Source organism: Staurois parvus, unplaced genomic scaffold, assembly GCF_062004578.1.
Source record: "Staurois parvus isolate SC_StPar_1 unplaced genomic scaffold, SC_StPar_1.0 ptg000562l, whole genome shotgun sequence".
Taxonomy (NCBI): domain Eukaryota; kingdom Metazoa; phylum Chordata; class Amphibia; order Anura; family Ranidae; genus Staurois; species Staurois parvus.
The window spans coordinates 11,417,264-11,441,249 of NW_028318358.1; the positions used below are offsets into that span (position 1 = coordinate 11,417,264).

The 23,986-nt window shown below is 42.8% G+C and overlaps 1 protein-coding gene across 1 annotated transcript; it reads right to left on the minus strand.

Annotated features, from left to right (window-relative positions):
- Window positions 1–17,097: 17,097 nt before the first annotated feature.
- On the minus strand, window positions 17,098–22,236 carry KRT18 (keratin 18). The gene is made up of 7 exons (XM_089691480.1): window positions 21,721–22,236; window positions 20,179–20,261; window positions 19,757–19,913; window positions 18,285–18,449; window positions 17,965–18,090; window positions 17,661–17,881; window positions 17,098–17,303 (listed from the first exon to the last, which is right to left on the minus strand). The coding sequence occupies exons 1-7, from the start codon at window positions 22,171–22,173 to the stop codon at window positions 17,186–17,188; spliced, it is 1,323 nt and encodes a 440-aa protein (XP_089547606.1). The 5' UTR covers window positions 22,174–22,236; the 3' UTR covers window positions 17,098–17,185.
- Window positions 22,237–23,986: the final 1,750 nt, after the last annotated feature.

Here is a 23,986-nt window from a genome sequence, read left to right on the forward strand (position 1 = left end):
TATTCATTATTAACCAAACCTTTTTTTTTTAGCTTTTTACTTACAATTACTGTTTTTTCACTTCCTAGCTAAGTGGGGTACCGGTGATGTGCCTCTGGCCCCACAAATGCATCCAGGGAAGAGTACCAGGAAGTAAGGGAGATAGCTTCATCTGCCCTTAGTGAAAATGGCAATCAAGAGAACTGAGGAACAGGTCTAAGTCTGGCCAAAGATGGTTTGAAACTCAGCTAGTTCCTGCTGAAAGAAATTTGCACTGTCTATTGCCTGCCTAACATTCGAGGTACCAAAATGTGTGTTGGCCTGTGTTATATTTAAGTATCTGTAGATTGCCATTACTAAACATTTCTAAAGGTGTCTTTGTTTTAATTTTAAGATAAAGGTGAGAATCCTCTGTTTAACAGAGACATAGAAATTAGCATGCAGACATCAGTTGGACTGGATGGCATTGGCATTCATCTCATGTCTGTGAGCACATATCTGTAGGCATGGTGTATAAACTTGGCCACCCTAAATTAAGGAGCCACTTTAATCTTGGTTTCTTTTTGTGGTACATGTTGATGTAGAGTATAATTGTAAGATTCCTTTTTCCTTTGTCTTTTCCTGAAAACACAGATAAGGTAGACAAACCTATTGGGTCCATCAGACTAAAGTGTTTACTATGCCAAACGCATCTGTAATTCTAGAGGACAGCAAACATCCAGTGCAAACCTCATGTAATCTCAATTCACATTGGCAAAATCTAGCCTGGTGGTTTCCGTCTAATTCTGAAACAAAGGACTTTTCTGATAACAAAATGAAGGCATCTCCATTTGTTCCACTTCAAAAACTCCTTTTAATTGGACACATTAATTACTTAGCCTCTAAATGTTTAACATTCCAACCCCCATGCTTCTTCCCACAGCTTGTTTGCTCTCTAATGCTTATCTCGGTTATTACATTTTAACAACAACTTTGTCATGTTTATCACTTACTGAAATTCAACAGGTTTTATTATTTTATTACATGACCCGATCTAGATCTAGGGGAGTGCTGGGGTGGGCTGCGCCCCCCCCCCCCAAATTTCAGTTGTGCCCCCCCAGACTGCTCAGCTCCTTCCCCCCATCCCCACACCCGGGACAAAGTTAAGGGAGCCTGGAGCAGTTAAGTCCAGAAAGTGACGAGAGAGCAAGGAGTAGCGGTTCCGTGCTCTGCCCCCTCCTCCTGTCAGAACAGCGCTGCTCCATATAGCTGATGACACAGGATCGCTCTGTCCATCGGACTGTACACAGTTTCAGTACTTGTCCCTATCTCCTCCAAGGACCCCTTATCTCCCACAGCAGTAAATGTAGATTGGGGGGGGGTAATGAATCTGTGTACAGCCCCATGGTCAGAGCGATCCTGTGTCATCAGCTATATGGAGCAGCTCTGTTCTGACAGGAGGAGGGGGCAGAGCACAGCACCGCTCATCCAGACTGTAAGTTGGGAGGATGGGGGGAGGGGGAGCTTACAGGCAAATTGTTCATAATGAGGGGGGAGGTGTGGGGGGGAAACAGTCATTTGTGCTTGGGATGAGAAGGGGCTATCTGTGCTGGAAAGGGCAATGGCGGTTGGGGGGGGGGGGGACTTCTGCTAGGAGAATGATTTTGGGGGATTTAAACCAGGAGGGGGCTTGGGGGGAATTTTTGTGCCTATTTATGCTAAAAGGAGGCGGGGGATTAGGGCTAAGAGGAGGCAGAGGATTTGGAAAGGGAGAGGATGTGCTGGGAAGGGTACTTTGGAAGGAGTTGTGCTAGGAGTAGGAATTTAGAGGAATTTGTCATAGGGAGGGGATTGGAGGAAGGGGATTTGGGGGAGGGAGTGGGGTTTTGTGCTAGAAGGGGGATGGGTGGTTTGTGCTAGGAGAGGGGATTAGTGGGGGGAATTGTGCTAGGAGGGGGGATTAACGGGGAGATTTGTGCTAGAAGGGGAATGGGGGGGTTTGTGCTAGGAGAGGAGATTAGTGGGGGGATTTGTGCTAGGAGGGGGGATTAGTGGGGAGATTTGTGCTAGAAGGGGGGATGAGGGGGTTGTGCTAGGAGAGGGGATTAGTGGGGGATTTGTGCTAGGAGGGGGCATTGGGGGGATTTGTGCTAAGAGGGGGGATTGGGGGTTATGCTACGCGGGGGGATTAATGGGGGGATTTGTGCTAGTGGGGGGGAGTAGTGGGGGATTTGTGCAAGAAGGGGGATTTGTGCTAGGAGGTGGTGAGGGAATTTGGGTTAAGAAGTGGGACTGGGGGGGGGGGGGGATTTGGAGATTTGTGCTTGATTGTGAAATTTGAGAGGAAGGTGGATGTGTGTATGGAGGGTGATTTTTTTGGGTGATTGAGATTTGTGCTAGGAGGGAGGAATTGGGGGCATTGGAGGCAGGATTGGGGGCAAAAATTTGTGCTGGGATGGGGGTTTATACTGGGTGGAGGGGGAATTTTTGCATTGTTGTTTGGAGAGACTTTTAGCTTGCAGACTGAAGTTATGCTTGGGGGAGAGTATGCTGATTTGTTCTGTTTTTTTCTTTTTTTGGGGGGGGGGGGGTTATGCTGAGACAGGATGCTCACACATGGGGGGCTTATTTTGTCATCTTTGTGCTGGAAGCTAGACAACCTTGTCCTGGCACCACACACAGGGCAGTCAATAGATCTCCTCCTCCCCTCTCAACACATTGCTGAAATCGAATTCCCTTACAGACACAGCCTCGATGTACAGTGTATAGCTGGCTGCTATGTTGCAGTTCTGACCCTGTCCTCTCCTCTTCTGACCCCTGTCCTCTACCCTGCTGACCCTCTGTACCCTACCCTATTGACCTCTGTCCTCCATCCTGCTGACCTCTGTGCACTGCCCTTCTGACCACTGTCCTTTGTCCTGACACCCTTTTTTTTGCCCTACTGCCATGTCTTCTGCCCTGCTGCCCTGTGTTTGCCCTGATAACCCCTGTTCTCCACCCTGTTGACCCTTGTCCTTTGCCCTGCTGACCTCTATCTTCTGCCCTACCGAACCCCTGTATACTGCCCAACTGACTTTACACACTCTCCTGCTGACTTCCCATCCTCTGCCTGCTGACCCTTATCCTGTGCCCTATTGAACCCACTGACTCTTGTATGCTCCATTGCTGATCTCCCATCCTCTGCCCTGCTGACCCCTATTTTATCCCCTACTTACTGCCTGTACACTGCCCTACTGAGTCTTGTACACTCCCCTGCTGACTTCTCATCCTCTGTCCTGCTGACCCCCTGTACATTGCCCTGCTAACCCCTGTACATTGCCCTGCTAACCCTTGTACACTGCCTTGATGACCCGCTGTAAACTGCCCTACAAACTAATGGCCTCTGTACTCCGCCCTACACACTGCTGTCCCTATCTCTCTGCCCTGCTGGCCCCTCTGTACGCTGCCCTACTGACTTCTATACACTGCCCTGTTGACCTCGCATACTCTGCCCCCCTGATGTTTTTTACTGCGCCCCCACATCAGACAGGCTAGATTCGGCCCTGTTTTATTACCATTTTTCTTAGCACGTGTGAACCTGATAGTCTCTCTGCATCTGTTGTTTCTTTTCTAACATGAGTGAAATGGCACTGTAGGGTCAGTGTTTGTCAGTACCATGGATGTAAGAAAAGAAAATAGGTCATTTCCCCCATCAACACAGTCAATGTTGATGAGGAAATCCCTGCGGAAGCGCTGTTGTGTTTTTCTGTTGGGGAGCCTTCCCAGCCCACAGAACACAGTGATTAAGCTGGCCATACATGGATTTTAATTCAGCCGATTCAGCAGGGACTGGCCGAGATTCGATCCGTGTATGGGCAGGCTGGTTGTACCCAGATTGATCAATGGACTGAATTTGGTACTTGGGAATTTGATATTCAAAGTTTGCAATATTTGCAGTGAAATCCATTGAAGACTATGTAAATTAAACCTTGTTATTCAGTTCTGGACATTTATAGGGCTAATAAGCAAACTATTGTCAAACATGAAGCCGGCCACTACTCTCCTTGTCAGCCCCAACATACATTGTCAATGTGGCTACTGTCAGCCCATCCTTTCATTAAAAGGGGGGCTGAGATATCAATTCCTTCAAATCATTGGCTTTTGTTATTCAGCTGACCAGGGGTAAAGACTAAGCTGCTTCTTTTTTCTGGTGATGAACCTGCATTTTCATTCAAAGTTTGCAATTTGTGGACTTCACAGATCCTTAAAGATTTACTGTGAACCCATGATAGCACTGATTCCGAACCTCATCCCTAATAGTGGCGTGTAAATGCACAATGGCATAATTCTCAGTTAAAAAGGCCATCAACACATGATTTGTGAGGGGAGGAAGTTGAGGTATTGCGCCCCTTGCTTTAAGCATTAATCACAGCAAGTGGTTGGTGAGCTGTCTCTATGTACTGTATATTGACATCTGGAAATGGCCAGATTTCAGCAATACGGACATGTGGGTACAACAATTTATTATACAGTATTTATAAAGCGCCAATAGTTCGCTCAGCGCTGTACATTACAAAGGGGGACAGAACATGTGATAGAACAATACCAATACAATGCAAAACATGAGGGGATCGAGGGCCCTGCTCTTTCGAGCTTACAATCTAGGAGATAGAAGCAGTCAAAAAGATTTTGCATGCATACACATGTGTGACCAATATATAACTTTTCTCCAGCATTTGAATATACACTATATTGCCAAAAGTATTGGGACACCCCTCCAAAGAATTGGATTCAGGTGTTCCAATCACCTCCTTGGCCAAAGGTGTATAAAATCAAGCACCTAATCATGCAGACTGCTTCTACAAACATTTGTGAAAGAATGGGTCGCTCTCACGAGCTCAGTGAATTTAAGCAAGGTACCGTAGTAGGTTGCCACCCGTGCTATAAGACCATCCATGACATTTCCTTGCTACTAAATATTCCACGGTCATCTGTTAGTAGTAATATAACAAATTAGAAGCAACTGGGGACAACAGCAACTCAGCCATGAAGTGGTAGGCCATGTAAAATGACAGATCGGGGTCAACGCATGCTGCACAGTGCGCAGAAGTCACCAACTGTCTGCAGAGTCAATAGCTAAAGACCTCAAATTTCGTGTGGCCTTCATATTAGCACAACAACAGTGCATAGAGAGCTTCATGAAATAGGTTTGGTGGAGGGGAGATTATGGTATTGGGTTGTTTTTCAGGGGTTGGCCTTAGCCCCTTATTTCCAGTGAAGGGAACTCTTAAGGCGTCACCATACGAAGACATTTTGGACAATTTCATGGTCCCAAGAGATGTCATTTACTGCTTCCCCACTGCTCTATAGTAGAACTACTGCTACAGTGCAGCAGGGCTATGCAAAATCATGTATATATACGTGATTTTGGTAGGGGACGCCCTACATGCTGCCATTGGCGGCTACAGTTGTCGATCACTGGGTCTCGGCCGGAGATTCCCTACCGGCACCTGGCGATCGCTGAGGAACAGTGAAAGGGGAGAGGTCTGTGTGTAAACAACACAGATCTTTCCCCTGTCAGCACGAACAGGCTGCTTTGTATAGCTCTGCTGTGCAGAGCAATACAAAGCAGATTGTCTCCCTAGTAAAAAAGCACACAGCACATAATGTAAAACACAACACAGCACACAGTTATCCATTTGATCACCTCAGATGTTATCCCCTTCCTGCCCAGTGCCATTAGTACAGTGTCAGTGCTTTTTTAGCACTGATCACTGTATTAGTGTCATTGGGATGTCAGTGGCAGTTAGTAAGTCCCCCCCCCCCAGTGTCAGACTGCCTGCTGCAGCCCCGCTATAAGTAGCTGATCACCGCCATTATTAGTATTAAAAAAAAAAAAAAAAGTCCAGTATATATATCGCCATTTGAAGACTCTATAACTTTCACGTGAACCAATAATTTACACGTATTGGGATTTTTTTTTTAGCAAAGACATGTAGCAGAATACATTTTGGCCTAAATTTATGATGAAATCTGATTTTTAAAATGTTTTTTTCTGGATATGTTTTTTAGCAAAAAATTGTCGGTCTTTGCTTATAGCGCAAAAAAAAAATCCGCAGAGGTGATCAAATACCACTGAAAGAAAGCTGTATATGTGGAGAACATAAATTTCATTTGGATGTAGTGTTGCATGACCACGCAATTGTCAGTTAAATAATGCAGCACTGTATTGCAAAAAATGGCGTAGTCAGGAAAGGGGGGTAAATCCTCTAGAGGGCAAGTGGCTAAAGTTCATGGCAGGTGTCCTTTTGGCATTATAGTGTATGTTAGGCTGGTTATTAGCAGCAATAATCTGAAATGACCTGTAACGGATGAAAAATAATGAGTCAATTTACTAAGCCTGTATAAGCAGGACTGTTTTCCTCCTGTATTTTTTTTTTATTGCTGCATATGTTTTACTATACAGCTGTCTTTAAAGGATATGTACAACCAACTTCTGCCTGCTGTTCCATGTTCTTGTATTAAAAAGTATCCTGTTCTCCTTGCATTGCTTCCTTTGTGTGAAATCCCTGGTGTTCCTACTAGCCCCTCTGCTTTCCTATCTATTAAAAACTGACCACACTAGGCATGAGAGCACAGTGTGGTCAGTTCTCTAGCTCTGCTGGAAACTCAATCTGCTCTGCTCCAATGATCAAACTTGTGCTGACCCCCCCCCCCCCCCCCATTCACAACCAGGAGCTGGGAAGAGCAGTGTGCTGCTGTTTCTCCACCAAGAGTGTATGTGAACACTTTTTTTTATATTGATACACAAATGTTTTACCTTTCTTTTCTATTTAAACTGAATGGGTTGTTTTACAAGTTGAGGGTTTACATACACTTTGTCGCTTGAATTTTTCTGTTTTGTGTTTGGTAATATTATTATTATACAGGATTTATATAGCACCAACAGTTTGCTCAGCGCTTTACAATATAACGAGAGACAATACAGCAACAATACAGTTCAATACAAGAGGGATAGGAGGACCCTGCTCCTTGGAGCTTACAATCTAATATAAATCATATACTGTATTATAATCATTTTTAATGAGCATTTTTGTGGGTTAAGTAGTAAAGATTTTCTACATAGATTAGTATAGTCATTACTAGACAAATGTACTTAAGTTTATAGGCCACTTTTAAGTACCCTCAAAGCACCACTCACATAGATGACGTAAGTAGCACTGGAATGCCATTAAATGATGTCTGCTCCCTCGCACAATAAAGATGATGGCAGACAAGACTGTAAATACAGAATTGCTCACCTAAAATAAGTGATCTACTGCGGAAGCACTGTTAGCAAACATGTAGCAGGATCAGTGGAACCACTGATAAATTAGATTAAATTCAGTGGAAAACTCTCACTCTCTCTGACTGTTCTGGGATTCATCCTAAGCCCAGTATAAACATTGAGAATATCGGACGAATGATCGTCCCGTTTTTTTTTGCATGCTAGTCCAATATCAAAAGTGAAGAGGTTACTAAAGTTACGAAAATTCTCGTACAAGAGAATAAAAATTTGGAAGTGATGTAATGTATTTGTATTGTATTTTCGGATGAAAACTGTGCTGGTTAAATGAAAATCGTACAATCTGGCATTGTTCAACAAAAATGTTCGTACTTGTCCCTTTGAGTAATGTGAGATGATTGCTGTGTACTAACGATCAGATTATCGAATGATCGCTTTGAAAGCGGCTTGTTTTGTACATTTTTCTGATTGTTTGTATGGGGCTTTAAGGTGCCCATGCCTGGCTGACTCTTGGATGGATAAAGCTGATTTTTAATTTGCCAAAGGCAATTGATATCAATTCAAAGATCAAATGGGAGGGTAGTAAAAAATCTAGGAGTAATTACTTTATGTTTTAAGAAGACCATACACCAATAAACTGACCCACATTTGATTGGTGGGTGGTCCTGTCATCACACTACAGCCCAACATCCATCAATCTAAATATACAGAAGAAGGAGCCTTGCGGATAATTCTCAGGCCAACAGTGTATAGTGTGTATAGCCTCCCCAACAAGGCATTCCCCATACTGGGCACCTGACCACCATCAGCTGTCACCTCAGTCTAACCTTCAGACCTACACTCTGACCCCATCCTCATCACTTACCATTGAGACAGACCTCCACAACTGTGCCTCATTACTGTTCCCAACACGACTGACCCCCCATTAAACTTTCAGTCGCACTGTACCTGCCAGCACCTAACCCCCCCTGCTCTCTCCACTGCAGCTGCCACAATCACAGCATCCCTTGCCAACACACTTGCCTAACATCCCAATCATCCTCATCTCCAACTTTGTCCATTCTAGAATGGGCACGTTTTCCAGTAATTTTATGGGAAGATTGTTTATTGACTGAATGGTCTGGCGACAGGGTCTCTGTTATATCTGAGAAAAGTGCATTGGAATGCTTCTGTTGCACCATGAAATGGATATGATTATGCCCTCATGTTGCAAAGCGCTGTGCAAACTGTTGGCGCTTTATAATAATAATAATAATTAAATAGGAGGGTAGGTGTAATGTTTCACTTTATTTCACTATACTAAGCTTTATAAAGGCTGACACTGGACTATATTATGCTTTATAGATTTCTACCTGCATGTATATACATGAATTTGAAAAGTGTCCAGCATAACATTGCAGCTGTCCCAAGCAGGAATGGAGAAAGGAGGGGGTTACCCACAGAATCATAGACAATGCGGTCTGTGTTCATGTGAGCGGTGCTAAGTGTAGCAAATACCACGCTGTCTAACTTTCTGAGATGAGAAGGAAACCTTTTAGCAAAAAATATTTAGCAAGGACAAGGCTAGTGGCCGCGACAACTTGCAATTTAAAAACAACCCTAGAATGGGAGCTCCGTAATTTCTTTTCAGATAGATGGTGTTTAAGGTGCAATAACAATGGTGTGCTGGGAAAATCTTGGTCAAAATCTTGACATGCCCATAAGACCAAAAGCAGCAGCCCTTGAGACCATATTAAAGTGTATCTATGCTCAAAATGTAAAAATCATATACTCATTTCCACATTTTATTTCATGTACTTCTTATTTATTTATTTAATTTTATTGATAATATTAAGTTTGTAAACTTAGATCCCCACACATTTACTTCCTTCTATTCTGTGCCCTGTGCCTTCTATGCCCTGTGAATAGACACTACTGTGTTACACATTTCACAGAGCCTGCCTTCTGAACTGCAGAGGTGCTGAGAGGAGGCGTTTCAGGAGGCGGAGTCAGTATGGGAATCAAATCTTGCAGGCAGCGAGGTACCATGGGATATGTAGTCCTTAGAAATTGAAAGTAAACCGCAGAGGAGAAGATGCAAAGCATTTTTTGGGGAGCTTGTAAGAAGATGTGGACAGAGATGGTCAGCAGACAGGCAGCACTCAACATGAAAGGAGATTTTCCAAGTAAGCTTATATTGGATTGTTATATATATATATATATACACACACTTGGGTGCCAACTGTGGGTCAAATGAGAGGCATACCCCCGGGTGGATTTTTCAAGGCTATGCTAGAGACCTTGAACAGGGTCACTTGCCTTGCACATGGGGTACCGTTACTGTACTGTGCTCATCAATGCCTCAATACAAGGCAGGGGTTGCTTTCAGGGATAATTCAACCTTAAGGAGCAACACCAACTTGAGAGATGGCCGTACACTTGAACAATAAACTGTCCTCCAGGTAACTCTATTGTTCCCGTGTCAATGCTCACCTTCACTGTAACTTGTTGCATTTAGGTAGGACACGCTGAGCCTATGCCCCCTCAACCTGTCCAGCATATCTCCGCTACCTTCACTCCCAGTCACGCAGTGGAGTCTTGCCGAGCACCTAACACTGACTCCATGCATGCTCTCACTTAACTTTTCCTCTTCTGTACCTAGTGCACAGGATGGGGACCTCTGAGTGCTGCTCTGCTCCCGTTGCTATGGGAGATGGACCACCAAGGGAGATAATGCCGACAGCATCCTCGCTTCAAGAGGATGTCCCACCTATCACAAGTACCCAATTCATGTCAGGCTGCTTGCTAGACCTCCGTTACCCTTGGTAACCACCTGCTGTCTTCATATCCCAATGTGCTTTACTGACCCAGTGCACTAAGTGCAGAATGTACAGGTTACTTGCATACACCCCTTTAGTAACTTCAGACCAGGCAAGGACAAACTTTCAAAAGCTTTACTGAAAGTTCTGAAAATTACAACTTTAAACAAAATGCAGTCTTTCCCTAATGACCCTATTCTATAACTCAAGGTTGTAGCTGCCCCAGCCTAACAATCCATGCTTGCTAGAGTCCATGTTGGTCGTATCCAGGGCCGGTATCTTCAGGGCGGAGTACAGATCCCAGCAGTTTCCCTACATTGGAGAAGGATTCTGAAGCAAGGTGATCAACATCAGGCACTCCGGATTTGGCATGACTTGGCCAAGAGCTGACAGAAGACTAGACTCAAGAAGCCCTGGACCCAGACCCCTGTCCCTTTTTTATATTACAGGACCAATGGGTCAGACCCAAAAAAGCCCACTAAAACAAAGACCTGGGAAATGGAGCACAATGTTAACTCCATCCCTCCTGGCTAGGGCAGCATCTAGACTAAGTAGTAGTAGGCAACCTGCCTACTCTAGCCCACACTTCATAATCAGTTACAGCAAAGTAAAAGCTGATCATTTTAACCCCCCCCCACCAGTGTTAAATAGATTGTCTCATCCATGTAAACTGATACAGTTTGCTGGGGAGCTTGTTCTTTTGAAAATCAACAGACAAATTCAGCAGCAGCAGATGAAAATAAAAGAAAGAAAATGTCAAAAAGAAAACTAATGAAGCCATCACATCTAAGAGCTGGTAAGCTGCAATAAAATAAATATTTGCTTTTGGGGATTAATACTGCTCTAAATAATAAAACATTATGCATATAATGGACTTGAGGGGAAAAAACTGTAAAAAGTACAAAGACATATTACAGGAGGAGAGGAGTACCATGCACGCCTTTATAAGCCTACAATCTAGGGCAGGGAAACATTAACTATAAGGAATGTTAGAATATGTGCCAGGATTCTGGTGCTTATTTTTGGTGATGGGGCTGGACTTTGAGTCCTCATGCACACTGGATGGTTTTAGAGCTGCTGTTTTTGGCTTTGGACATTTTTTTCTACAGCCATTAAACCCCCCAGCATGTTATCCTATGTGTCCATGCACACATAGACTGTAATCAACGTTTTCTGGCAGGGACGTTTTTTTGCTGGAAAAAAACCCAGGACTAGTGGGTTTCTAGAGGAGTTTTTAGCTGTAAAAATGCTCTAACGCTGAAAAACGCGGTAAAACGCTGCAAACTGGCGTTTTGTGACTTTTTTTGATCAAAAACAATTTTTTTGGGTCAAAAATACACAAAAAAATCTTAACCGTAGAAAAATGCCGCTACACGCTAATGCAAAAACGCTAAAAAAACCTCACATTTTTAACGCGACTTTACACAGCTAACGTTACCAGCGTTATCAAAATGCCCCATGTGTATGGAGCCTGAAACAGAGGATCCTAGTGCAGGACAAGTGAGTATACAAAGAAGTTAAAAGTGAGGATAGAGTGGGGAAGGATACAATTCCTGTTGGGTTTTTAGAGCTATTCAGGGATCTCTTAGAGAGACTTTCCCTCACTTTCTATCCCAGTGATGTTGGTATACCTAGACAGGAGGTGAAGGAAAATCTGCAACAGGGACACAGAAAACAATAAAAAGCTGATAATTATTCTAGCCTTCTACTCTATTAAAAGAACATTTTTTTTTCCTTCTGGGTTGCTATTGGAAATATTCCCTCACTTCCTGTCTGATGAAACCATTGTCACTAGGGGGTAATCTCTGTAATGGAGCCATACTAAAAGACCAACAGGTCTATTTATCCTTCACTATATCCAAAACTAAAAAAATACAGTTCTGGATATTAGAAAGGGTTGGTATGAGGGTGGAGGTTGAAGGGAAGGGTAGAGTTAGGGGGCCTAGGTAGGGCACTGCTCTCAGAGCTGAACGTTCTTCTACCATTACATAACGTAGACTAGTCGTTAAATTAGTCCAAGTATAAGTTTATGGGTGGGCCTACCTTTGCTGTGCACTTGGGGGTATCGTTATGCTGGGAGCACACTCACCTATGCCTAAGGTCAGGTGGGAACTGCTGTCATGTGAAAAGTCTAACATTTAAAGCAGCTCCCCAACTTTGAGATGAGCTCTCACTATGTGTAGTAAAATTACAGATTTCCTCTGAAAACATGGTTTCCCATCTCACTACACACTGTGCCTTCCATAGTTGTTGAATTAGGAGAGGTGAGCTGAGCCTGCACCCGCTCCACCAGTTCAGTGTACCTCTGTTACCTCACTCCCAGTAACAGAATGGGGTCCCACCGAGCACTTAGCACTGAGCTATGTGCTCTCAGTTAACTCCTTAGCTTACATACCATTTGGTCAGGTCATGGATCTCTTTAACGTGAGTCTGCTCCTAATTGCTATGGGAGATAGACCATTCTCTACCGGAGTACCTGCCACCTTACCAGGTAGCCTGCCTGACAACTGGTTGCTCTGTGTCTTTAACTCGTACTTGATTACCCTTTGCAATGGCACTACTCTTTCTTTACTTGCCAAATAGACTTCTGTTTGTGTAGCGTAACCCCATGTAGCGTGATTTCATTCCCTGTGTGCTTTACAGACCCTGATTCTTTTGGAAACGCCAGAACCAACATGCACCCCTTTTTAATAACAGACCAGGCTCCAGATCAGTTAAATGTAACTTTTAAAAAAAAAAAATTAACTTTTACTGACAAAACTTGGCTGTAAAGTTCAGAGAGTGGCTGCCCAGGCAAACCTCTATGAAGGGACAGTCCATGCAGCTAAAGTCCATTTCTGGTGGTACTCCGGAACACTCGGTGTCTGTGATTGACTGTGGCGTGCAGCAGTCCCTTCTCCAACTTGAATCCAAGTGGGAGAAGGCTCATTGGACTTCAACCTTCCCCCTTTTCATACCACAGGTGGGCTGGCTGAGATGCAAAGGCCCGGGATCCAAGAGCGGATGGCTTAACCCATTTCTCCCCCCAGCCTGGGCCAGCCGCGACCTTACTAAGCAGTGGCTAATCTGCTTACAAGTTCACCTTCTGAAAATAAAATAATAAATTGAACTTTTGTTGCAGGTTAAAAAAAAAGTGCATATATTTTTTAAGGACCCTGCAAAGCATTACAACTGTGATCAGCAGATTGTGGGTACAATCACAGGCTCCTGCAGACTCTCAGCATAGGTGTCTGCCCATACCTTGTATGGACAGGCAGTTACCTTGGAGCGGGAAGCTCAATGGACTACAAAAGCACACACTGGCGCCCTAGCAGTTCATTGAGAACTACAAGCCATCAGCCACAATGGATGATGGTTCTTGTAGGCAATAATTCACAGGAAACTGTAAAGAAATGACATAGCTGTGTGGGCGGGGCTTCACACGGCTACATTATTTTCAAATTGTGACAGCGGCTGCAGGGAGACGATCCCCTTCCTACTGTCACAGGGAATGGTGGAGAGGCTGCAGGTGCTGGAACATGTTACATGCTCCACCCTAAAAATGGGTAAAACATGTTCCGAAAGGTGAACTTATCCTTTAAGCTGGCTATTGGATTGAAATGCAGTCAATTCAGTGGGGATTGGCCAAATTTGGATCCACCTATGGCTGTTCCTGCTTGACAGAAGTCAATGTAACTATTGACTTCTGTCAAACAGGCCTGTGGAAAACTTTCCTTCAAACAGTGTCTGCAGCACTGATCTGTATATTTTGAGTCCCCCTATCACAATAAAATAGCACAACGAGGAAGATTCCTCCATCCACCTTACTTTTGTGGATTGGCGAATCTGTTTTTTTTTTTCCAATCAGCCCTTTGTCTGATAAAACAAAAAGACCCATATATGCCTAGCCTTACACTGCAGCACTATCCTAGTCAATAGACATTATGAGGTATTTTACAACCGATCAAGTGTGCCAGATAAAAAGATCTTATGTCAGAGCACTTTAAAATGGCTGAGGATACACTGTACAATACAATGTATGGCAACTTTAAATTTCAGGTTGATGTCATCTTCATATATCTTTGACTTAATATCACAGGGGCGGACTGACAACTCATGAAATCCTGTTATAAGCAGCAGTAATTTGTATATATAACAAACACAGGATTAGATTGACCTTCTGAGATATTACCTTTCTAATCCTTGTACTCGTCTCTTCCATGCTCATCTGCCAGATGTATCTCAATAGTCAAATCAGGAGGCTTCCAACAAAGCATGCTCCAGGGAGACACACCCTGCCCTGAATACATCCTGCTGAAAACCACGTCTGGCAGGTCCTCTTTTATCAGCCTTGTCTTTTGTGTACACTGTCTGTAAAATACTTTTATCTATCCTAGTTAGTGTATATAAATCACATGAACAAAAACGTAGCTCTATAGTTGATCATATAACCAAATTATGTATGCTTAAACTGGTCATAGACCTATAGAAATTCAAACAACCAAAATTTATTTGCCATATTTTGAGGATACCATCATGAAGAGACAACATTTGGAATAACAATAAATTTGAAAAACATGCTATGTTTCTATTTTTTTCTTTTACTTTGGCATGTGCATTGCAAGAAGTGTGATTTTTACCATCCAAGAATGACATTGACATTTCAAAATTCGTTCTAGAAAATTTTTCCAAACTTCAATTTTTCGTCTCTCTTAAGTCAAAAATGATGATCTATTTATACCCATTAATTGTTAAACAGAATGAACTTTCCCAAATTGTTAAATTCTGTACATATTTCTACAGGTCTATGGACAACTTTAGATGTGTAATAATTTATCCAGAGGCTGGACATTGATGGTCTCATTTACCCACAGGTTTCAGAAGTCTTCTTAGGATCTTTTGAGTGGAGGATCTCAACATTGCAGTTCTCAATTGTATTCCCTCTTACAGAGTCTCGTTCTACATTTTCCGCAATGTTAAATAAAACAGGGAGATTAAAACATCATCATGCAGCAAGGGGACAAACCTCACCACTCAAGACCAGCCACCTCCACTTATAGACGTTATGTCCAATACAGGAATAGACTGTATTCTGGCTTGCTTCATGTTTTTCATGGTAAGCCCCAAGGAGCAGGGCCCTCTAATACTGAACTGTATTGTCTCCCTCCATAATGTAAAGCGCTGAGCAAACTGTCGGCGCTATATAAGTCCTGTATAATAATAATAATGGCACTTGCTTAGCATATTTTCTCTGAATCTCTGCCCTGCAATCTTGTACTGTATTCAACAAGGAAAGTCAAAGCCAAGTCCTCCATAAAGAGCGCTTGTCACCAGACCATTAATTTGAACAAAAATCTTTCCAAAAATATTATATGATGCATTTAATGTACTTTAGGTGTATTATTTAACTGCAAAAGCTTTTTGTAAAGACATCCAAAAGCCCTGAGACTGCTGCTGGGTGCTGCTATCTTGGATGTAATGTCAGCAGCCCCAAAAGACTCAGCTGTAACTTAAAGCGGAGTTCCACTCACACCTCACACTGTAAAAAAAATAAAAAAAAAAAAAAAAAAAAGTCAGCAGCTACAAAAACAGCCACTCACCTGTCCCTCGATCCCGCAGTGTCCTCCACGCAGCCCGTTTCACTGGCCATCCTGTGTTACAGGCGCTGGCATCTTCAGTGTGGGCACCTGGCTGTGACAGCTTGCGGCTTCACAGCCGGTCGCCCAGTGCGCATGCGCGCGTAGCGCTGCGCTTTCTAAATGGCCCCATGGTCTTCTGGGACCTGTCATGTGTCCCAGAAATTTACGGGAAGGGAGGGTAGGACGACAACTTCCAATCACCTAGGCGATCACAGCAGAAGTGGGAACGGGTACCTGCTCCCCAAAAGGTGCCAATCCTTATTGGGAGCAGGGGACCAGTCTAAAGCGGAACTTCCCCTTTTGGGTCTAACTCAGCTTTAAGTGACACCATGGCATTCAATTTGTGCTTTTCCCAGAAGCTGCATAAAAGGTTATATAGGAAGGGGAAGGGCAGAGATGCTGGGCCATCACAGAAGTCATTAGATATTCGCAGAGGAGAGAGCTATGACTTTCAGTGAGGGAGGAATTGACTGTTCCTGGAGTGGTCACTTTTTTTTTTTTTTAACAAGTTCAAAAGGAACAAAAATCTTTTAATGGGGACACTGCAAGCATATAGAAAACTTGCATTCTCTTTGTTTTTCCCAGTGGTTTAGTGGAGGGTTTTTTTGGTTCCTTTCAGCCCACCATAGATTATACCTTGTGGTTTGTTGCAGCTTGAAACTGGCTCTACTGTGCTTCACAATAATTATCCATGGAAATTTGTATCACTGGAAAGGATTTTCTCATAACATACTGTACAAAAAAAAAATCCTTTTGCTAAAGCTTGGTTTTTATCTTTAGTTTGTAAAATAAAAAAAAGGATGATCAATTGTATTTGGAAAAAAAAAAAAAAAAAAAAAAAAAAAAAAAAAAAAAAAAAAAGGGAGGGGAGGGCAGACTTTGGGTCCACTGTCATGAGATTGCTGCCACTGCCATTCCCCCCTACTTTTAAGTGCACAGGTGAGTTTAACTGAAGAATGGGGCTATTGCCCCTTTAAAAATTTACCTTACCTGTCCAGGTAAATGTTAATTGGCATAGGGAATCCCATGTCCTTTGCAGATTTTCTTTTTGGATTAGGAGTAGCACAGTATGAAAAAGGCACCAACTGACCATGAAAGGGGAAGGGGGGGGGGGGTCTCTTGGATTTGGTTGGTGCACAGGGCAGAGTATCCCACTTCCCCTCCCTCGTCATATGTGCTTTGTCACCCAGAGGGGAGGGGGACTCCTTAATTTGTCCTAATGACTAAAGCATCTGGGTATGTGATATTTCAATACTTATTCTTGCAAATTTGTATTTCAATTCAGGTTACAAACCAATAAAGTGCTGCAGCAAGTTTCTTGCCAGATGCTTGTCCGGTATGGTTTATGTTTACATATGTTATTGGAGTTTTGGGGGTGGACATGTGGCCTGCAATCCTATGTCACCACTGAAAATGTATGTACTCTAGTATAGATGAAGAAATAGGACAATACACAAGGTTATGCAAAACCTGGGATTCTTTATTCAATGAAATGTATTGGACATAAAAATAAAAATGTTTCCAGGGAATAGTGGTGTCATTTAGGACTAAAGAACATGTGTATCATTACTTTCTGAAACAACTTTCCCATCTATAATCTTCTGTGTTGTTGTGATGACCTTCTTTACGGTCTGTGTGTTTGATGCTGAAAGGGCATCTTGGAGGCTGCAAAGAGAAAAAACAAATTTTTAAATGAGCGATCATAGACAAGAAAACCACTGCCTTTTTTATAGGTCGTGTGCTACTGTGTGGCCCCATTTGTTCATATGAAACCATGATGAAGTCACCTATATACACCGTAGCTATTAACGAGAAATTTGTGTCCATTTTCAGAAGGATGTCCACATTGAGATAAGAGGTCTGAATTCAATCATGGCAGGGATAATGGACACGCAGCGAACTCCTGGAATCACTTTGTAATCCAAAATAGTAGTTCATTGAAAATCTTTGCCATGTTAAGAAACATGTTAATATGAAAAATACAAATTGGTAGCAACTACAATTTTAAATTAAAATAATTACCTGAAATCATCTCCATCGAGGAGACGTCTGTATGTCTGGATTTCAGATTCTAGCCTTAACTTGGTGTTAAGTAGCGTCTGGTACTCATGTTGCTGTCTCTGGCAGTCACTGCGTATTTGTGTCAGCTCTCCCTCAAATGCCTGAACTTGAGCACCAAGTATTTCCAGTTCCATAGCATACCGATTTTCAGTGTCATGTAGGGAACCTTCAAGACTGAGTTTCTGTGAATTCAAAAAGGACCACTATTTAGTACAAAGCAGATTACACCTTGTCGACAAAGGTTTAGAACTCCACAAGACATTACCTGGTTGCGCAGGGTTTCCAGTTCTATCTCCAGAGACTGCAGATTGCGCCGCAGCTCTGTCACTGTTGTCTTGGAAGAATGAAGTGCCTCTGTATCCTGAGTGACCTGTACAGTATGCTCCTCCACCTGTAGATAGAGAAAACCCAATTTTACTTTACCGGACGCAATGCCAGATGCTTATCACATTGCTTTGCAATTTAAATACTCAACATTCTTTTCATGCCTTAATTTGAGACTCGAACAAATCTGAAAGTTCCATGGAATGTAAAATGTATACTAGTACATGTCATTTCTCATTTCTTTATTGGATAGTTCCATACCTTTGTCTGGTACCATTTTTCTGCATCTTCACGATTCTTCTGTGCCAGTGTGTCATACTGTGCCCGGATTTCTGCCATGATTTTGCCCAGGTCTTGTGTTTTGGGAGCATCTACCTCCACTGTTACTGCAGAGCCAGCAATCTGGGCATGGAGTTCATGGACGTCCTTCAAAGACAAAAACAAAGGGTTAATTAGATCTTCCCCTTATGACCACCCTCAAATATATATATATATATATATATATATATATATATATATATAAATATAAATAGTGCCAAATTTGTAGGTAGAGTCTTTAATGGATGTATAAACCCATCTTCATATTTTAGCAGGCAGAGGACCTGGCTGTATGGAAAAATTAGGTTAGGCTTGTGACTCCGTGGCAAATTCTGATAGCCGTGCTCATTGCAACATTTTTTTTTTCATCCCATTGTAGTGCAAACAGACACAGGCTATAAGAGTGGCAACTCTGCTCTGACTTCAGGAGCAATGTAGCATCGTTGTCACACCATCAAAAGAAACTACATTAGGTGGACTACTCTGGCATGATAATCATCAATTTGTGCTACTCTGCAAAAGGGCTACGAAAACTAAATTCAGGCACAGTAAAGTTTTAAATGTAAGGACACCATTCTACTTTAAGAGCAATGCCTCACTGCAATTAGATTACAGACCCCATTTATATGTACTGTGGAGTTCAAAATTTTTTGCACAGAGCAGCCCTGATCCTCCTTTTCTGGGGTCCACCACCGAGTTGCGAGCTGTTGATCTCATACACACGCTGTATAGAGGTCAGGCTCAGGCAAGTAAGGGGGGGCTCATTATTGCACAGGGAGACTTTCCATACAAGCAAGAATGGTAGCAAGCTATACTATATATCCTCCCTTCCACAAGCTGCCAAAAGGTGGTGCAGGGAGGACATTTGTAGGTGAGGATAGTTACATGTTAAAACTCTTGTTTTAGGATTACTGTACATTTAATGTATATACAAACCCAAAATTTAATATGCCTGATATGTACCTGCTGTACCATGCACTTTAAAAAAGTATTACTTTGTATTGCCTCCTTTGTGTAAAACCCCTGGTGTATCTGCCAGTCCCTCTGCTTTCCTATCAAAAACTGACCACACTAAGCACGACTGCACAGCGCGGTCAGTTCTCTAGCTCTCTTCTCCCCACCAATGACCAGACTTCTGATGACACCCCCCCCAGAACAGCCATTTACTGGGAAGATCAGCGTGCGGCTGTTTCTCGCTTCTCCATGCAGCTGGGACTAGAGGGTATGTGATCACTTATTGGGGGGGGGGGGGGATGGAAATAAAGGAGATGTATAATTTTTTTATATCTATATCCAAATGTTTCGCCTTTCATTTCTATTTTGAACTGAATGGGTTGTTTTTACATGGGGACATTTAAATGTACTTTTAACACCTGTTCCTTTGCAGCACCTTTTAACCTCTTAAATTTACTCACATCTTCATGGGACTTCTTCAGGTAGATCAGTTCTTCCTTCAGAGACTCAATCTCATTCTCCAAGTTGAGTCTGGAGATGTTGGTGTCATCGATGACTCTGCGCAGTCCTCCAATATCAGTCTCAACAGACAGGCGGATAGCCAACTCTGATTCATACCTAAAAGTTAGGATTAAAAAAAAAAAATTTAGACTATCAGATCATAGGTTGAAACTTCCCCTCAAATGCCCTTGTTGCTTTTCTATTTTGACAGTGGATTAAATCTTGCTCAGTAGTGACAGCACATTTCATGCTGGCTTGGCATAGTCTAATTTATCCGTGGACATATTAGCAAATCATTCCTGTAAGCTAGGGAGTGTAATTATATACAGGAAGGGATAGCCTGTCTCGGTGTTCAGCTTCAGAGAGAAATCAAAAGACTTACTTTACTCTGAAGTCATCAGCAGCAAGGCGGGCATTGTCGATCTGCAGGACGAGCTGAGAGTTGTCCACAGTTCTATCAAATACCTAAAACAAGAGAAAATGGATTAGAAACTAAAAATACACAAATGTGAATTACTATTATTATTCCATTAGTCAGCAAAGCATCGTTTATTGATTACAAGTGAGACTTCAGTAGTCACATGCCAAACTAAAGAATGATGGCTTCTGATTGGTTGATGTGGGTGCCAGTTACGCTTTGCTCATTAACAAATCCTAAATGTGCTCTAGTTAGGCAAACTGCAAAGTAAAACATTAAAAGCCTCCATGTAATACTGGAATATACGAGAAGTTACAAGTCCCAGTCCAAAAATGAGGATTATGTCCAGGTTTGACAAATCTTTGCATCACTGTTATACGCTCTGAAGGCATGCTGGGTCTTTTAGTTCCACTGCTGGAGAAGCATATCTGCTTTTTATATAAACTACATGAGTTAGTGGCAGGTTATTGCAGTTACAAACTATTATTGACTATCAGGGAATTAAGAGCACAAAGACCATACAAGACAATTTAAAATATATTTTTCAGACAAATCCCTTGAGTACTGCTCTGTATTCCACTAATGATTTGTTTGCAGCTGCACAGGACTGCCAGGAAGAGAATCCGCTTAACTCCATCCTGCCCACATCCTGAGGGTTAACTCTTCCAATCCCTTCCAAGACTTTCTTGTACTTTTTGCACCCTGGTTATCACATTCACATCTAAGAACACAGGTAGAGTTTATGTATGGGATAAGCCAGTAAACCTAAAACTTTAAAAAGCCTTGTGTGTAAAAATCCTAAAACAAACAGTTTAATCTTTCTCCCCCTCTTCCCCCCACACTTGAGAATGTATGTTAGTTATGAAACAAACACAAAATTCAGTTCAAAACCAGCAATAGCATCACATAGTGCAAACAAGAATGAGGTTCTAGTTGCAATAGCGCAGATAGGGGAATTTACTACAACTGGAGCAGCCAGAATCTGAAATTGTGCATAGCAACCAATCACCTTCCAGCTTTTATTTTCAATGCTTAAATGAAACGAGCTGAAGCTAGAAGCCGATTGGTTACTGTGCACAACTAGTCCAGATATTGTCTGCTGCAGTTTTAGAAAATCCCCCCCCTCTTCCCAAACAAACTATAAAAAGTTATACAGCAACTTTATAATTCTTAGATTATAAGATCCAAGGAGCAGGGCCCCCCTAACCCTCTTGTATTGAACTGTATTGTCTCCTGTTATATTATAAAGCACTGAGCAAACTGCTGCCACTATATAAACCCTGTATAATAAATATAATGCATACATATTCTAATATATATTTTACACACACAAGTATATTAGATAAAAAAAAAAAAGTGTTACCTTTTAAAAACACTAAACCAGAACAAGCCAGCTAATTAGATCTAATAATAATTTTACTAAAACTATTTACTTTATAGTTTTCATTTAAATATCTAGAAAAAAAAAAAAAAAGTAAAATATATTTGCAAGGGGGGAGTTCTCACCTGTTTGCGCAGTTCCTCCAAAGTTTTGAAGTATGGAGCCCAGTCCTTGGTGGGTCCCTTCTTTTCCATATGCTGACGAATCTGAAGCTCCAGAGTTTGATTGGCTGCTTCCAGGCTGCGCACCCTGTCCAGGTAGGATGCCAGCCGGTCATTGAGGTCTTGCATGGTCTCCTTCTCATTCTGGACACCTCTTAGGAGACCCACTGAAGATGCTACTGCACCAGAGCCACCACCGAATCCAGAGCCACCACCGAATCCAGAGCCACCACCGAATCCAGAGCCACCACCGAATCCAGAGCCCACTGTAGACACCCTGGACACAGAGATCCGGGAGCCTGAGCCTCCTGCCCCAGCATAGACACTGGCAGAACTGCCACCTCCTACTGCCTGAGAGCCATAGGAGAAGAGGCGCTGGGATTTCAGTGGGGCATAGGAAGAAGTGGAGAAACTCATGGTTGCAGTTTCAATGTGGACAGAGGTGAACACAGACTACTGGCACAATGCTACTGACTACTAAGCATTAGTCGGAGCAGAGTATTTATAGTGAGTAGGGGGCAGAGACAGTCATCTCCTCCTTCCAAATGATCCTCCCCACTGCATTCACTCTATTGACAGGGTGGAGATTCACGGGGGAAGGGGACAGACTTCATTCATTGGAAAGTAACATAAAAAGACCACACCTTTTATAAACCTCATGTAGTGATAGAGGTAAAACTGGATTTTTCTTTCTTCCCTTAATGTGATAACAAAAAAAAAACCTGAATCCTAATGCACATCAGATTACAAAAGTAACAAAAGGGTAAAACAAAACAAAAAACTGGCCACATATCAACATATCTTTCACCAATACAACAAAATCTGATATCCACCCATTGCTTGAATGACTGCAAAGCACATTTAAAAATACAATGTCTTCTGTTTTGAGGCTCATTCACACGAGATGCGTTGGGGCTATGCAGGCAGCTATTTCCACCACATAGATAAGGCAAAATGCCTTGTTTTGTATGGTTTCAATTCACTGTAGTTGAAAAAAGGTACTGCAGGAACTTTTATTCTTGTTTTTACTTGTGCAACAAACCACTGCACTGCAACGCCGCTGCAGTGGGTAGAAATGTAAAAACAAAAGGAAATAGTGTGATCCATAATGCTGGTGTGATGTGTGGTGCATGTGACTGCATCTGCTGTAAACGCACCCAATGACATACGTTTCTCAGCACCCTGGAAATTTTTCAGATTTTCATTATTCAGGACTCCTGGCTTATTTTGTGACCTGTAGGGTTTATGTATAAATTAAAATAAGCAATCAGGCGTCACAAGTGTTCTAGTTCTTGTGTATTCCTTAGAAAAGGGGAAAAGACCCTTCAGCATGTACACACTGCATGCTGCCATCAGCCAACATAGAAAGAAATAGTGTGACAAGTCCTGGATATTCAGCAGTTTAAAGCAGAGCTCCACCCAAAAGGGAAAGTTCTGCTTTAAGTACTGGTTTCCCGCTCCCTGCGAGGAATTGGCACCTTTGGGGAGATGGGGGGGGGGGGGAGTGGGTACCCGAAATTTGCCAGGTTCCCACTTCCACTGCGATCGCCTAGGCAATTGGAAGTGAAAGTTGTCCTTCCCCTCTTCTTCCATGTAGTCTTCTGTGACAGGTCCCCAGGGGCGGATTGACCATTCGAGCACTCGGGCACTGCCCGAGGGCCCGGGGTCAGTAGGGGGCCCCATGAGATGCTCCTGGTACCTTTCATTGGCTTTTTTCATAGGCTTTTTTGGGTATGGGTGAGGACACAGGGGCCCCATGATCCCCTATTGCCCGTGGGCCCCATGAGTTGTCAGTCCACGCCTGCAGGTCCCAGAAGACTACGGGACCATTTACAAGCTGCAGCGCTACTTGTGCATGCGCAGTGGGCACCCGGCTGTGACAGCTGATTCACACATGTGCGGTGCGGATTGAAGCTCAGGTTTCACAGCTAATTGACACAGTAGCTGTTCACAGGTTCACGTCAGGTTTACATCAGGTTCAGGACAGGATTAGCTCAGTATCTTATCCTGTTCACACATATGTGGTTTAGGAACGGTTCCCATAGAAGTCAATAGCCTGTAATCTGCACCTGAACCTGACCGCACTGCTCAGAAATAGGACATGACTCTTTTTAAAACTGCCCCGAATCCGCACTGGCCATGCACCAGACATATGTGAACAGGCAACATAGGAAGCAATGGCATTTCACGTGTCATGCGGATTGGATGTGGTTCAAACTGCATCCAATCC